Here is a 12,213-nt window from a genome sequence, read left to right on the forward strand (position 1 = left end):
ATAACAACGACGATGACGACGACGGCAGGCGAAATCCGATCATGACCCGCGGTGGGGAATGTGGAATTTGTGACAAAGTGAAAAGACTGTTTGTTTTAATTTTTTTAAATTGGTCGTATTGTTATTATTTTTAACATTAGATAATAATTATAATTTTCCAAAAAAGAAATAATATAAGTATGTACAGAAATTTACACAGGCGTTTATGTAGTAGAATTTTCATACTTTTCAACTTTGTTTTTTTTTTCTTTCTCCTCTCTCTAGTTTTCATCCGCATCGCGTCGGTCCATATTTCCTTTCCTCTCAGCGCGCAACTTCATACATACCACTACCGAATGGAACAAAAAAATCATAAATTTACACTTCATTCTTTTCTTCTCTTATTCAAATATTTTACTGTCAGTTGTTTTTATTTTTTGTTCTGATAGTGGTTATACACATATTTTTTTTTTCTGTTCTTCCAGCGTTTTTGTTTTTAGTAAGCCATCTTACGTTAACTGATTATTGGACAATTTAGTTTTTGCTTTTTTTTTACGTTTACGTGTGTGTCGACAATGTTGCAGCTACGCGTATGGGAACATGAGAAATTCCAAAGAATGATTTCTAGTGCTTTATATGTGTGTGTGTGTGTGTGTGTGTTTGTTTGTGAATGTGAGTTTGGGTGTGTACGCGGAAGGGTTGAGTTCGTGTTAAATAATAAAAATAAAATAGAGTAACGGTGTCGTTAATGGGAGGAGTATGAGAGTATTGTGTTTTATTTTTACTTCTGTTTCGTAGGCTCAAATGTTTCACCATCAATGTGCAACAACAATTACCGGTTTTCTGAATGAGAGACTTTGTTAAAGGCTTGTTAGGAATTTGAATATATTTGACATCGTTCATATTTGTTTTACTTCATCCATTTATTTAAAAAATAACAGCTTAGGTACAGTTGACAATGTAATGATTCCACTTTATTTTATATCATATAGCGCATGTGTTGTTTCTTTTTAATTATCTTCACTTTCCTTTAACTTTATAGTTTGTATTAATGCTGATAAGATTCTATATGTGCTTTCTTTTGCTGTCTGACATCGAGATTTTGGACATTTTATTTTATTTTCTTCAAATAAGTTAGATTTCTGCATATGCGGTCTAAGGGTTTTTTTTTTTAAATTTAGAATTTTTCTCTTCTATCTTCCGAAAATTTTGCTTCAACAATTCCGCTTCGAAAAACTGTCAAAAGATTTGAAAAAAAAGTTCGATACCAACAAATCGGATGTGGGCCAAAATATGTTTCTCAAAGACTTTTCGTTTAAACTTTTTTTTTGGATCGCATCAATAGTGTGTTTATTTCGGTTTTAGTTTTCTGTTTTTTTTTTGTTTTTAGTCATCTGCTTACTGAATAATATTTTTCTCTGTTTTCCTGTTCTGCTAGCGTAGTTTTTCATCTTTTTTCAGTTATATTTTTTGTATTTCTGCTACATTATAATGCACGACTAGATAATACTGGAAATTAAATCCTACACGAAATCATTTCAACTTTGTTACCACCATTTTTTTTCGGCTTGACCATCGTAACTTCTTCCTATTAATCGGTTTGTTTTGCTCCTAGAAAAAAATTACAATCTTCTGCTTGTTTGTTTTTTTTTCGCGATTTTCCATCTGTTTTTCAGTAAACATCTCAACAAAGGCGTTCTTCTTCGCTAACAAAAGGAAAGAAGTGCAGAAACAAATGCGAGGAAAATTCGTAACTGGTATTTGGACGAGCATACAAAAAGTCATAAGTTTTGGTTTTTGTTTACATTAAGGCAATTCAATTGATTTTTCGCTACGTGTGGTTTATGTTTTGTTTACACTGCGTTGTTTTTCTTTTGTTTTATCCATCGAATCATTCAAAAAGATTTTGCTACTTAAAAATTTCTGGTGTATCATTTACTTTTAAGGATCATGTTCATCATTAGTTCTTTTGTTTAGTTTAGTTTTTTTTTCGATTTGTTTTTCAATTAGGTACGCTTGCTATGATCGTTCGCACGGTTTGTTTTGGAATTTAGATTTTATCAGGGCCATCTCCGATCATTGTTTGAGTGTGTGTGTGTTGCAGCCGCCGCGGCTTTGGGTTTGAACGAGGGGTCTTCCATTTTGCGATCTTCGCAGCAGCGCTCACAAATGCTTGCCTCGGCATGACACAAGTGCGGTTTTTTCGTTTTAAATTTAGCACGAAAGATTGCAACATCCGTTTTATTTTCATCAAACTTAAATATAAGTTTTATGAATGAACTTTATTTATAAAAGACGAGAAATAAAAACACACACGGTTTGTGTGTGTTTTTTTTTTGGGTGGGATGAATGAGCAAAGGACGGGGGGGGGGGGGAGGGGGGCAGCGTGTTCGGGAGAGTGTGGTGAGCTGAACCGAAATGAAAACGGATGCGGCGGGAACATGAGCGAGATGGCACGATTGAACGCGGGGGGAATGTGACTTTGAGTGAGAACGATCGGACCGTGTGGCTTGGCAAACTATCGCGTCAGTCGTGGCTTTTTCTGTCACACATTCCGTGTGTTGTTGTTGAGAACGGGTGAGAAATGGCCTGCTGCTAACGGGCAAAGAAATTGCGACGTATTTTTTTCGCTCGATATTCGGAGAACGATCACGTCGGCGGCGGCGGTATGCTCAACTGCTGTCGAATAGATTCGTCATAGGTAACCTGTGAGCAATCGCGAGATTCACAGTTCAGTCTCACGCACCCATCTCGTCATTTCAGACAGAAATGAAGTTTAATGAATGAAAATGGCAGTCGTTTCCTGTTTTCAAAAGCATGCTGGATTTTCTCTCCCGGCTTTCGAAAGAGGAAATCTCCAAAGATAAATGTTCTACTTGAGTTGAGATTTCCTACTCTTTTCGTTTTGCTCACGTTCTCGACGTGCAGTGCAGCAACCGGGACCCGCCGTGTGTAGCACACGATCTCGGTCTGACTGGACCCTTAAAGAAAAATAAAGAAGAGATAGGGAGAGCTCGCGAAGCGAGGAGACGACTTTCATAGCTTGATAAATTAGACAGGAAATTCATAAAAAAAGATCGTGCTGCATGCAGGGCACGTATAGATTCTCCGGATCGGTTCCTAACCTCAAAAACGACGAATGGAGAGAGAGAGAGAGAGACAGAGGTTAAAAAAAGAAGCATGGCAAGCTTGGATTACGCCATACGGTCGGGATTCGGGTTCCATTTCATGCGATCACCGGTGACGGTGAACGTCGTGCTCGATTTTCGGACGACCCTCGAAAATATTTGGTCTCGGATTCCCGAAAAATAAAAGAAAACATAATTTCCCTTTCAGAAAATCGACATTTGCCAGGGTCATAGTGAGCGGGGAATAAAAAGGAGTTCTCCTGAAAAAAAAAGAAAAGAAAAAAGATAGCATTCCTTTTTTTCGAGACCCGTAAAACAGATGGTTCTGATTTTGTTCTCTTCATGCTGCCAGGCCTTTATTGATTCGTTTCGCTTCACAATTCATATTTATCAGGAAATGAGCCGGGAAGAAGAAGCTCATGTGCTGAAAGAATCAGTTTGAGAATGGAAATCGATTATTTTCGACTTCCAGGAAGAGTAGGCCGTGAGCAGAATCATCAGCGGGATTTTTCAGCTCGTCTCTCTCGCTCTCCAGGAATGTTGATGTTTGTGCAAAAATTAATAAATTTCATCTAATGAACATCGAAGATTGTATAGGAAATAAATATGTATGTTTTGCGTGTAACAAATTTCTCGTTCGAGAAGGAAGTTGTAAAATATGTGCCTTCTTTATTTTTTGTTCCCGCCGTCAATGCGGTTACGAACTGCTGTTCTCTCCCTCTGGCTCCGTTCGTGCACCCAGTTCCAGCGGCTGAAGAAATATTATTATCTGTTATTTATGTTCACTTGCAACCATATAGGTTATCACCAACGAATAAATATTTCCCGTCCGCACAGACCGCGTGCGCTGGTGAATCCACTCACTTTACATAGCCATATTAAGCGGATTCCAATGTGTGTACATACATATTTTGTCAAGCGGTGCAGTCAAGCCCCTCAGCGATCAACGAAATGCCTTGAATGAGCTTCGATCGATTGACACTCGGCGGCAAGCATCGAAGAGCCCCTCGGATCGCACACATACATGCGATCGCTTTGGAGACGGGATCATGCATGGTGGTGTGAATGCACCACTTTAATCAGCGCTTTTATCAATTTAAATAACAATGAACCGATTTTTTTTTCGCCCCTGATCAGGGCCGTGACTGGATTTACTGACGCTGCAAGAATGACCGCGTGAACCACACTCGGCGAACCTTTGGATTCTCTTCGGAGCGATTGGAAACGTGCATATTTTTCGATTTTTAATCAGTTCACACGTAGATCGGAGATGTAAGGGGTCCCCCTCGTCCCAAACGAAGCCACCAACCGCAACAAAAGCTCTTTTGTTTTGAATCTATTTTTCTGTTCTTATTTTTTCGGAAATTTTTCTGTGTCCGCATTTGTGTATGTCTGTATGTATTTTCCTCGTTTCGTTCCTGGCTGTGAATTTTGTTTTTGTCTGAAATACAATTAGCTCATACCGGATAATGCTGATTTGTTTTCATTCTTGCTTTCTTTCCTTTTTTTCATTCCTGTGAGGTAAATATTTACACAGAAGAATAACACACGTTTGCATTCGCCCGCTTCCCAGACACTCTGCTCACGTGGAACACTCGCTCTTTCTCACCGCACGCGCACACTTGGCCACAACAGACTCAACTAGAACGCTCCCAAAAATATATTACAGTTTTTTTTTTTCAGTGGTTCTTTCGCGTGTTTTTAAATATAAATATGCTTATCATCTCTTTTCCTTTTTCCTTTTCTTTGCGATTCTCCTCCTAACGGTCTATATACATCCTTCATCAAACGTACTCATTTTTTTAAGAAAATAGTTTCTTTGCTTGCCGCAGAGGCTCCCTACATTAAATTAGTCGTTTTTTTTGGATAAATATGTATAAGATATTTACATGATTTTGTTCAACTCTCGTTCATTTGTTTTCCTAGAATTCTCTTGCAGTTCCCTCTTCTTGCAGTCGGCCTAACCTCCTGTAACCGGCGTTTGGTTTGCGCACTCAGAATATATTTTCTCGCATTTCCCCCGATATTTCTAAAATACCGGGAAAACAGTCGTACACTTCCATTTTTCCGTACACTTGTTTGCTTAAAACAAAACTTCAGGTAGGAAATAAATTACGCATATGAACAAAACAACGATTATGATACTCGCTCGCGCTCTTTTCCTCGCTCTCTCTCTGTCTCACTCACTCGATCCCGCCGTTCTTCGGTCGTCCAACCATTTGGAAAATGTCCTATCTAATTCCCTACGGAGCAGCGAACGCGTGCATTCCGCTATTATATACCTGTCGCCCCCGGGGTCCCCACTGCAATCCGCACGCGTCCTCGACTCAATTAAAAAAAAAATGATCCTCTCTGGAAAATTGAGAGACTTGATTTGTTTGCCATAAAAATTGTATACAGTTAGAATAAATTAGTTATTTTTCCCGCGTCCTAATGCATCTACCGCCTGCTCCTCCTCGAATTTCTTTAGTAACTGTAGCTGTATTGATTTTTGTAACGAAACCTAGCAGTAGTAATAGGAAGGTAGTGTAATAGTAGTAGTTGTAGTTTTGTGTGTAGTTTGACTCTAATTCGACTTTTCTTCCTCGATCGGTATGTATCGGCAATCATCGTTACAAAATATTCAAGCCCGTATATTAGCGAATAATTTACAGTTTTGCTTCCTCCGCATCGTTTCGTTTTGCTTGCATTACACGAAAAAAAAATACATTATTTATATCAAAAAACATAACTCAATAATAGTCTGCAGTCTTTGGTTAAATTATAATTAAAAAACATTTCTCCCGTTCCTATATATGCTTCCAATTCGCTTTTGCTCATTTGCTTCTGCTTCTCTCGCTCTCTCTCTGTCTGTCTATCTATCTTTTTTCTATATAGCCACAGAATACGCGCGTGCATTGTCTGGTGCGCTCGCCGAGTTTATTATTATTACTACTACTATTGTTTACCGTTGAACGCCGGATGCGATCGTGATCTCTGCCAGCGGGCCTCGTTTCTCGAAAATGGCAGCAGCTGCCGCCCCCTTCGTTGCTCGCTTACAGATACAGCATATATCAGTACTCCGGGCTGGAATCGAGCAGGCGTTTTTCGGGTGTAAGATCGCCCGAATGATGATGATGATGATGGTGGTGACTATGATGATGATGATGGTGGTGGTGTCCCTTGCCGAACGGGCTAGTACTGTTGACGGCTGAGAATTTGCTGCTGATATTGCTACCGTGATCGAGGTTACCGTTGCCACCGTGGGAGCCACCGTTACCACCGCCGAGACCACCACCGCCCAGGCCGGTTCCACCGAGGATACTACCGGCGAGACTGCTACTGTTCTGCGACTGACAGCGGCAACCGTGTCGGGAATGTTTAGCGTAGCATTTCGCACAGACGGCGACACAACCCCGCATTGGCCAGTAGCACAGGAGGCAGGGTAGTGGTAGCGACAGGGCTGCCAGGCAGCCCCACCGGGTCGTTCGCTTATGGGGAACACAGGAGCATGGATCGTCCGCACAGGATACCGTGTCGGTTTCGCGCTCCAGCTCGTGATCCTTGGAACAGTGGTAGAATAGGGCCTTGACGCAGCACAGGCACGACGCGTAGTCGATGATCGTCTCCGCACTGCAGAGACAGGTCTTATCGCAAAGCCACCGAGAGGGCAACTGCCGTGGCCGTTGGCATTCTTCGCATCGACACTTTTTACACTGAGGACAGGTGATGGAATTAAGTAGATCACCATTCGACGGGTGCAGGTCGATGTCAAGCTCGTGCAGACCGGCTGCCGGTGAGTCTTTGCTAAAAGTGTTTGATACTGGTTGTTTGGTAATTGGCAATGTAGTTGACTGTATCGTAGGCGCACCACTGCCGGACAGGGGCATGCCGGTCGTTGCCGTAGTTGTCGTCGTCGTCGCCGCCGTCGTGTGTCCCAATGGTAATTGATTTGGCCTAGTGTTGATGGTGTTATTGTTAAAATTCCTATTGCTGCTGTGCAGCGTCGTGGTCGTCGCCGTGGATCCAATTGGCTTACCGAGGGTCGACACCGTTGTACTATTGCTACTAGGGTTAGGGCTAGGCGAATGTAATCGATTATTGGTTTGCGATACTGATAGTTGTCGGTGCTGGTCGGCGGGACTGACCGCACCCGGCGTCGTAGCCGTTGCCACCAACGCTGCCGCCGCCGCCGTCCCGGTGGTCGTCGCGGATCCAACAACATGCTGACCCCGCTGACGGTTCGATGCAGGTGACAGTCTACTAAACGGCGTATCGACATACTCGTTAGTAAGCCTTTCGTTCTCTGGTCTAGGTGCAGCCAGGGTGACCGGGGATGAGGCGGACGTTGTCGTCGTGTTCGACGCGGTCGTCTCTATGCTGGGGTTCAAAATGCTCGGTATCGAGATGGTTGGTAAAGCTGCCGGTGGACGTCGTCGCGAGAAGGTACTTGCTGGCTGGGCTAGACTATTACTAACGTTATTACTACTAGGAAGATGGTGGTGGCTCGTCGTATGTTGCGGATGATGATGCTGAAGATGGTGACTACTACTGCTGAGGCTGCTGCTGTTGCTACTGCTTCGCGTGTGAAGTGGCGTCAGGGGTGCAATCTGCGGCGCCGGTGGCAACGGCGGTGGAATTGATGAACTAATATTGCTACTAAGGTTACGTGCAGGGGAACTGGAAGAGCTTAGATTCCTAGGTTTTGGTGACAGTTGCGGTACGTTATTGAGACTTCGATTCGTAGTCGTACTGATCGTCGTATTAGCGCTGTTGATAGCTGTAGATTGGTTGCTGTCGGCAGCGACTTGGGCGCTCATTATGGTCGGCTCGGGAGCCCGGGGACGATGGACACGGGGCAGAGACTTAGGGGGCCGAGGAGGCGCCAAAGGATCGCCGCCATTTCTGCGATCCATGTAGCTCGTTACACTAGCGGCTTCGATGTGTTGTCTTCAGCCGTGGTCCACCAAGATCCGTCATCGTTTTAATCGCCTTCTGCAAGAGAGAAATCACAGAGAAACGAAAAGACATTCATTAGTGTTTTGTGGTTGCCGTAAATCATGGTGGCGGCGGACAACGCGGCAGCAGTTTCGTTATGACCGATAACGGCTCCGCGGTTGTCCGTCCATTACTGCGCGCCGCCCAGGCGAAATCAACACACATCGGAGAGACAAGTAAACAGAGACGAAATCGATTACTGACTGATATCGCGTCTCAGTCTGTTGGTCAGCGGGCGATTCGAACCTCCCCGAGAGATATATACATATATTGGGTTTCATTCAGTTTGCCGAGGGAACATGGTTTATGGCAGTAAAAAAAAAAAACTTGAGTCAGCCGAAAAACGACACCCAATAAATGGCTAAAATGACAAATCGATCAGCTGGCAGTGCTGCCAAACTGCAAGCAAAAGATCACTTAACGTTGTGTTTACATTTTAATCTGGGCAAAGCTCGGTGGCTGATGCGATCGAATCGTTCGATGATGATCAATGTCAATGGACTGTCTGCCGGCCGACTGACTGACTGTGCACGGTGGAGAAAGAGTGGCGAAGAAGAACAAAGAATTCTACGAATGCTTAGAATTTTATTCCCCGGGACTACGCTGCTAATTCTTCTCCGATTGCCTTTTTTTCGGCCATTCGTTTGTTCGTTTCGAATGGAATGCTGACTGTCCGGTATTTTTATTTTTTATTTTTTTTTCTTAGGTGTGCGTGCGACGACGACGACGACGACGACGATAGAGACGATGAGTTGTTGTTGTTGATTACACTGGCGTCAGGGATATTGCTGGCTGCGCGTCTTGTCGCATTGCCCGTCGTCTCCTCGAAGATAGTTTCGTTGAGATAATGAATAAATAAAACCGTTTTTCGTCAAGTCATACCCGGGCGACGAAATTAGTTCTCTTCTACTGATCTACATTTCGCACAATGTGTGTCACACATTTGCGACTGCGATCGGGGCGGTGACGATCGTCATGGCTTCCGGTTTCAGCATTAGCCGACCGCGAGATTCGAAATGAAATTGAAATTGAGAGCTCCAGAAGTGTGCGGAATCGAACGAAATAAACGGACGGAGCGGAGCCGCCCGGCTAAAAATACATCACCCTGTGAATGAATGTTTGGCATACATAGCAGCATAGCATGCCTACGTTTGGGATGCCAACGAACGGACAAAGCGATAACAATTGTGACATGTTGAGAGCGCTCAGCGGGAAGCGAACTTTGCGATAGAAAAACACATGTTCAGTTAACCCAAATAGCCGTCAAATACACATTCACTCACTCACTCACTCACTCGTGCTCTTTTGCGTGGAGCTCCGGCTACTAGCAGTGGTACATATGCCCTATTGATGATCGCAGTGATCGCGTATATGAAACGAGCTGCAATTAGTGAGTTGCCACACATTTCTGACTACTGCTGCGGCGGTCGATCTAGTTGGCAAGGTATTTCTTGGAAGCAAATTATAGCATGCGGCGGACTACATTTCGCAGAGCTCCATCCAGCAAAAGAAGTGAGACGGAAAATATCAACTGCACGGGACTGGAAAATTGCTTCCGTGATCCATGAAGTCGTGGCTTACGGTGCTGTGCGATGTTTAGGAGAATAAACTAACTTCTATATAGGCGTGCATTCAGTTACGGTCACGATGATTTCTGTTAAGTGTCAAATGTGATGTATACCTTCAACCGGGGTAACATATTTGCTGAAGCACTTTCTCTATCTCTTCAGCGCGAGTCTGTCCAACCAACGAACTGATGTGGGCACGTGCCTCTACCTCTGCCTCCGAGCCGAACAGAACTCGCCCATGTGGGCGGCGTTGAAGAGCTACGACTGTATGGCTCGCCCGGAGTTAGTTTGAAGCCAAATAAAAGATATATACCTACTGACGGGCGAATAAAAACCCACGACCGGCGACAGTTTTGACATAAGTTGGACATCCGTGAGGGGACGACGTGCAAGGCAGCACACTTGGGAAGCAAAAATGGACGAAAAAGCGCGCGTGGGCGTTCGCCCCTTCTTATAGCGTATCTGACTGACTGACGTGTGTGAGTGCGAAGGTCATCGGAAGAATAGGGGCGCACTTGAGGACGCCCCCGCATACTGTCATCGTCGTCGTCGTCCAGGTGAGGAACAAACGTGGCACCTGTCTACTGCGGCGATGAACTCTGGCGGGTATTTATTTTCTCTGACCCATCAACTGCTATTGGAAAGAGAAAAAAAAAATATTTAGGAACGCATCATCCGTTTGCCCGATTCGGATTTATTTTCGGAGCGTAGGCGTCAAGCGTCTGTGCTCCTCCTATCCCTCTCTCTATCGCTCTGTTTGTCGAAATGAGCTGAAAAAATCGAGAAAAAAAGTCCATTGACGTAGGATGGGAAATTCCACTTAGCTTTCCTCAGACCGAACATCGGAGAAGGTTTCTGCCAGACCGGGAGGGATGCTTCGGATGCAGGTGTAAGTACCTACTCTTTGATGGTATTTTTAGCCGTGTGGTTAAAAATAAACACGAGAAAAAGCGATCATGCCGGGCAGGCGAGACTTGCTTGAGCATTTTTTGATGGGAAATACTCGTTTTAGAATTGATCTGTTTTCCATAGAATTTCAACATCACTGCCCGCCACCTATCCCGCCTTCACAAATTACAAAGGCCATGGCCTACCTACACCGATATTCGTACCCGTCAAGGAACAGCAGCAATCATCAGCACCGTGAGTGAGAGCAATGACAAACGAACCACGACAAAAAAAAAAAAAATCGCGAAACCAAGTATACTGCTCGCACGCCCCGAGGGACCATAGCAAAGAGACGAAAATATTCATTCATTCATTCATGCAAAAAAGTTCCCCCGCCAGCACGTGCCCATCGAGCAAATCCCGCCACCACCACCACCACCGCCACTCGTTTGCCGTTCAGCGCGCACCCCGGCGGGTAGACGCATTTTTCGGGATCTATCGCCACAGATCGACCACCACAGCCTCCTGCGAGCGAGCGCGTTAAGGTGAAACTATGTAAATTAATATTATAGTTTTATTTTCCTTCATTAAAGCGACACACAACAACATCAACAACAATGAACCAAGATACCACTCAGCTCTCCCGTTTTCGCTCTTCTCAGTTCCCCGTGTCCCGCGCCTGAACAAGAAGAACTGGTTTCCAATCATAATCGTCTCCGCCGCGGCGACCGCGCGCCATCTTTCTCCCATACACCGGTGTAGGACCGCGCTCGGTTGAGCTACCGTGTTGACGACGACGATGGTTCCGCATGCGGGCAGTGTTGCCAAATTTTTCGCTTCAAGAGTCTTTTACCTGCGTAAAAGTTGGCAAGTTAAAAAAAAATCTGTATTGGAAAATTAAAAAAAAAAAACTAAAGAAAGAAAACTTTTGCAGACGAATCTGTATAGGTGGCAACACTGCTGCAAACATGCACTTTGCCGTCGCTGAGCTCTGATGCAAGGCTCGGCAATAATTTAGACCGTAATTTTCTTATTAAAGTGGCGTCAGTCAGTGATATTTGATTTATTTTTAATTTGTATGGCAGATTTAGCGATTCCGTTCACGTTGTCGCAGAGTGCGATGCGATGCGACACGATGACGACGCGTGTTGCCTTAAGTGTGTCCGTGTTTTCGAATCGAATCTAACCTTAAACATATGTGAATAGATTTGTTGGTAAACAACGACTCATCTTAAGCTGTTAAGCTTATTTCTGAAGGATCTCACTGTTGGTTCAAAATTAAAAAAAAAAACAAATCAGACATTTGAATCTGATACCCAACCTAAGCAGGATCAAATATCTAGATACCTTAAATTATTATGGATGAGCCTGACCAAAAATAAAACAAAAAAAAAATTCCCACTGTACCATTCCAATGCCAAATTATTCAAATGCAATACCAAAACAAATGCCACACAGGTATTCTCTAGGTATGCAAGTATCAATTTTAGCTATTTACAAAGTATTTTGCATTCAGTTTTTGGTATTATTCTTCGGTATTTAACCTCTTCTGTCATGCTGGTCAATACCAACTTTTGGCATCAGGTCAGAATTAGGTATTCATTAGTTGTTTTCACCTGCTCGGAAACTTTAACCTCTTAGAATTCCATGAAAGGTTGCATAATTATTCGCCA

The 12,213-nt window shown here is 43.8% G+C and overlaps 1 protein-coding gene across 1 annotated transcript in view; it reads right to left on the minus strand.

Annotated features, from left to right (window-relative positions):
• Positions 1 to 466: 466 nt before the first annotated feature.
• sty (sprouty) overlaps positions 467 to 12,213 on the minus strand; it is a 53,365-nt gene continuing 41,618 nt past the window's right edge. The window contains exon 2 of the mRNA XM_065219555.1: positions 467 to 8,081. Coding sequence (XP_065075627.1) covers positions 6,161 to 8,002 — 1,842 coding nt within the window. The 5' untranslated portion in view covers positions 8,003 to 8,081 and the 3' untranslated portion in view covers positions 467 to 6,160. The remainder of the gene's footprint in view (positions 8,082 to 12,213) is intronic.

This window comes from Ochlerotatus camptorhynchus, unplaced genomic scaffold, assembly GCF_037179485.1.
Source record: "Ochlerotatus camptorhynchus isolate MF236.1 unplaced genomic scaffold, CSIRO-AGI_Acam_v1.1 ptg000105l, whole genome shotgun sequence".
In the NCBI taxonomy this organism is placed as follows: Eukaryota; Metazoa; Arthropoda; class Insecta; order Diptera; family Culicidae; genus Ochlerotatus; species Ochlerotatus camptorhynchus.